A 4,357-nucleotide genomic window follows, 5' to 3' on the forward strand; every position below is an offset into this window, starting at 1 on the left:
ATGTGGTAAGCAATCTTCCCAAGATTTAATGTTCTTTTTTATAATTGCGCGCAACAGGGTAGATAAAGTCCTATTAACCACTTCGGTTTGACCATCAGTTTGTGGGTGACTAGAAGTAGAAAATAGCAATTTAGTACCTAGTTTACACCACAAGGTTTTCCAAAAATAGTTAAGGAATTTGGTGTCCCTATCAGAAACAATAGTGCGTGGCATGCCATGTAATCTAACTATCTCACGAAAGAATAAATCTGCAACATGCTTAGCATCATCTGTTTTAAGACAAGGAATAAAATGGGCCATTTTGGAGAAGCGGTCAACTATCACATAGATTGAATCATGTCCTTTTCTAGTCCTAGGTAGTCCAAGCACAAAATCCATTGATAGATCAACCCATGGTTCATGTGGGATTGGTAAAGGTGTATAGAGACCATAAGGGTGTACCTTTGATTTTGCTTGGTGACAAGTCACACACCTTTCAATGTGCCGTTCTGCATCACTCCTCATGCGTGGCCAGAAGAAATGCTCTTAGAGAATCATTAAGGTCTTGGCAATGCCAAAGTGTCCCATTAGTCCTCCTCCATGAGCTTCTTTCACCAGGAGTGTGCGCATGGAGCTCTTGGGAATGCAAAGCTTGTCCTTGTAGTATAAGAACCCCTGAGAGATGAAATAGTGCTCACGAGAGTGTCGTGGCAAGGAGACAAAAATATCACCAAAATCTGAGTCAGTGGCATAAAGATCTTTAAGAAATTCAAAACCAAATAACTTAGCATCTAATGTAGTGATAAGTGTATACCTTCGTGAGAGTGCATCAGCCACAACATTCGTCTTACCTGTCTTGTATTTGATCACAAAGGTAAAACTGTCAATGAAGGTAATCCATCTCGCATGTTGCTTACTCAACTTGTCTTGGGACTTGATATGCTTGAGCGACTCATGATCTGTGTGCAAGACAAACTCACGAGGGCGAAGGTAATGTTGCCATGTTTGTAGAGCTCGTACTAAGGCCATGAGTTCCTTATCATAGGTTGAGTAGTTTAGAGCAGCTCCATTCAACTTCTCGCTAAAGTAGGCAACCAGGTGACCCTCTTGGAGTAAAATAGCTCCAATACCTATACCAGAAGCATCACACTCTACTTCAAAAGCTTTGTCAAAATTAGGTAAACTAAGAACAGGTGCATGTGTGAGCTTGTGCTTAAGTAATTGGAAAGACTTAGCTTGTTCCTCTCTCCAATGAAATTGCACATCTTTCTTGACAATTGACGTAAGTGGGGCAGCAATGGTGCTAAAATCCTTGACAAACCGCCTATAGAAGCTTGCCAAGCCATGGAAACTTCTCACCTCACTTACATTGGTAGGGGTTGGCCATTCGCTAATAGCCTTCACCTTTTCTTGATCAACATGAATTCCCTGCTCACTAACAACATATCCTAGGAAAACCAATTGATTTGTGCAAAAGGTACACTTCTTAAGGTTAGCATAGAGGCTTGCCTTGCGAAGTGCATCGAGGACCATTTGTAAATGCACAACATGCTCATCTAGAGTCTTACTATAGATCAAAATGTCATCAAAGTAAACGATCACAAATTTACCAATGAAAGAGCGTAAAACATGATTCATGAGTCTCATAAAAGTACTTGGTGCATTGGTTAGCCCAAAAGGCATGACCAACCACTCAAAAAGTCCATGTTTTGTTTTAAATGCAGTTTTCCATTCATCTCCTTCTTTCATGCGAATTTGATGGTAACCACTTTTCAAATCAATCTTAGTAAAAATGATAGCACCATGTAATTCATCAAGCATGTCATCCAAACGAGGTATGGGATGGCGGTACTTTACCGTTATGGCATTAATCGCCCTACAATCAGTGCACATTCTCCATCCTCCATCTTTCTTCGGAACAAGTAGAACTGGTACAGCACAAGGGCTTAGACTCTCTTGAATCCAACCCTTACTAAGCAACTCCTCCACTTGTCGTTGTTGCTCCTTGGTTTCCTCAGGATTGGTCCTATATGGTGCCTTGTTTGGAAGGGAAGAGCCAGGAATGAAATCAATTTGATGTTCAATCCCCCTTAATGGAGGCAAACCATTAGGTATATCCTCAGGAAAGACGTCTTGATACTCCTGTAAGAGGTTAGTGATAACACTAGGCAAAGAAGCATCAAGAGCATTAGTGAGTAAGGATTCCTTGCCAAATAAAATAAATAAAACCTTATTAGAATGCAAGGCCTTTCTCACATCTTTCACCTTGGCCAGCATGCTGGATTTTCTCTCCTGTGTGGGCTCGAAGACTGAATGAGAGTGATCCAACTTGCTTGAAGAAGGGTCGGCCAACACTAATTTCTTAGCTTTAGCGTTGTCCTTCTTGGTGGTAGCATGCAAGTCATACTCTTTTTGTAGACTAACTTGATCCTCATGTACTTGTTGAGGTGTAAGAGGTGCAAGTGTAATCTTTTTACAATTATGCATAAAAGAGTATTTGTTCAAGAAACCATCAAAAGTGACTCTTTTGTCAAATTGCCAAGGACGCCCTAAGAGTATATGTGCAGCTTGCATTGGTACTACATCACACATAACATCATCTTCATACCTACCAATGCGAAAAGTAACCAAAACTTGTTTATGAACACGTACCTCTCCACTGTTGTTTAACCACTGAAGCTTGTAGGGACAGGGGTGGTCACTAGTTGGCAAGTTTAGTTTCTCCACCATCAATGCACTAGCAACATTAGTGCAACTTCCGGGGTCAATCACCAAGCTGCATACCTTGTTGGTCACATGGCACCTAGTGTAAAAGATGTTGTCACGTTGAAGCTCATCTTTACTAGCCTGAGTAGCTAGTGCCCTTCTTGCTACCAATCCAACTTTGTCTTGTGTTGGAACTTCCTCTATCTTATCTTCCTCTTCAACCAAGGGAGACATGTCTTGGTAATCCTCCTCTTCATCATCAGTGACAATGTCTCCATTTGGTAGGACAAGCATGGTCCTTGGGTTTGGACATTGGCTTGCAATATGTCCAACTCCTTGACACCTCCAACATTTGGTGTCACGATTCCTAGGTTTTGAAGTTTCAATTGTTGGCTTTGAAACAACCTTGGAGTCGGTTTTGGTAACAGATGGCCGTGAGCTTGACCCTTGATCTTGCTTCGGCTTTGGAGGATTCCAAGTGTTCGGACATCTCTCCTCCCTCCTGGGCTGGAATGGTCGAGTAAATGGTTGGGGATTGGAGTTATAATTTCTGGTGGTACCCCTCCGCTTGAGCCTTTGCTCAATCTTAATAGCCTTGTCCACCATATCGTCTATCTCCACATAGTATTGAAGCTCAAGTTGATCGGCTATTTCAACCCTTAGACCACTGAGAAATCTTGCCATTGTAGCCTCTCGATCTTCTTGAATGTCAGCTCTCAACATGGAGATTTCCATGTCCTTGTAGTAGTCCTCAACTGAGCGTTGACCTTGCGTCAAGGTTTGAAGTTTTTGGTACAAGTCTCTATGGTAGTGATTTGGTACAAATCGCTTCTTCATAAGTCTCTTGAGCTCAGTCCAAGTGGTTATAGGTGGTTCACCACACCTTCTCCTACTGGTAGCCACTTGTTCCTACCAAACTAGGGCATAGTCGGTGAATTCTACTACGGCAAGTCTCAGTTTTTTTGCATCGGTGTAGTCATTACAATCGAATACTAGCTCTACCCGACTCTCCCATTCAAGGTTTGTATCCGGATCGGATTTGCCTTGGAATGGAGGAATCTTCATCTTAATCCCTTTGATTGCATCACCAGTTGCTCTTGTGTTTCGCTTCGGTCTTCCTTGCTCGTATGCTGCATGGTCCGAATCGGCATTGGAGTCACTAGATTCCTCCAGGGTGGATTTTCCCCTAGATTTCCTAGAAGAAACCCTAGATGAACTTAGTTGATCAATCTGCTCATGGATCGTTTCCAGCCTTTGGTCAAATCTCCTCTGCATTTCCTTCCACATAGCATACATTTTAAGTGATAACTGAGCAATGGTAAGTTCATTTTCCTGAGACATGGTGAAACCTGCAAAACTTGACAAACTGTTAGTAGAAAATGCCTCACTTGCTCCCTTAAGTGTTTCACTCCTCTCGTGCTTTCACTCAAGTGCTTATGTCACTCTAATGCTCTCACCAATTCACCTCTCAAGCCACTTGATTGTTTCCTTTGAAGAAATCAGAAATTTTCTCAAAGAAGTTCAATCAAACCTTAATCAAATAGTATCCAATTGTACCAGAGGAACAAGAAGCCAGAGTAGAAACGGAAAGATCAAGGAATGAATTCGATAAGGAATGGAACAAGGAAAAAATTGATGTAAAAAAAAATGTCCAAGTACAATGATGGAGTTT

At 41.7% G+C, this 4,357-nt stretch overlaps 1 protein-coding gene across 1 annotated transcript; it reads right to left on the bottom strand.

The window, feature by feature from the left end:
- Nucleotides 1-525: 525 nt before the first annotated feature.
- On the bottom strand, nucleotides 526-4,026 carry LOC140004730 (uncharacterized). Its single transcript, XM_072044872.1, has 5 exons — nucleotides 3,688-4,026; nucleotides 2,632-3,594; nucleotides 2,209-2,448; nucleotides 1,860-2,121; nucleotides 526-1,109 (listed from the first exon to the last, which is right to left on the bottom strand). The coding sequence occupies exons 1-5, from the start codon at nucleotides 4,024-4,026 to the stop codon at nucleotides 526-528; spliced, it is 2,388 nt and encodes a 795-aa protein (XP_071900973.1).
- Between the last annotated feature and the right edge of the window lie 331 nt (nucleotides 4,027-4,357).

Source organism: Coffea arabica, chromosome 4c (genome assembly GCF_036785885.1).
Source record: "Coffea arabica cultivar ET-39 chromosome 4c, Coffea Arabica ET-39 HiFi, whole genome shotgun sequence".
NCBI lineage: Eukaryota > Viridiplantae > Streptophyta > Magnoliopsida > Gentianales > Rubiaceae > Coffea > Coffea arabica.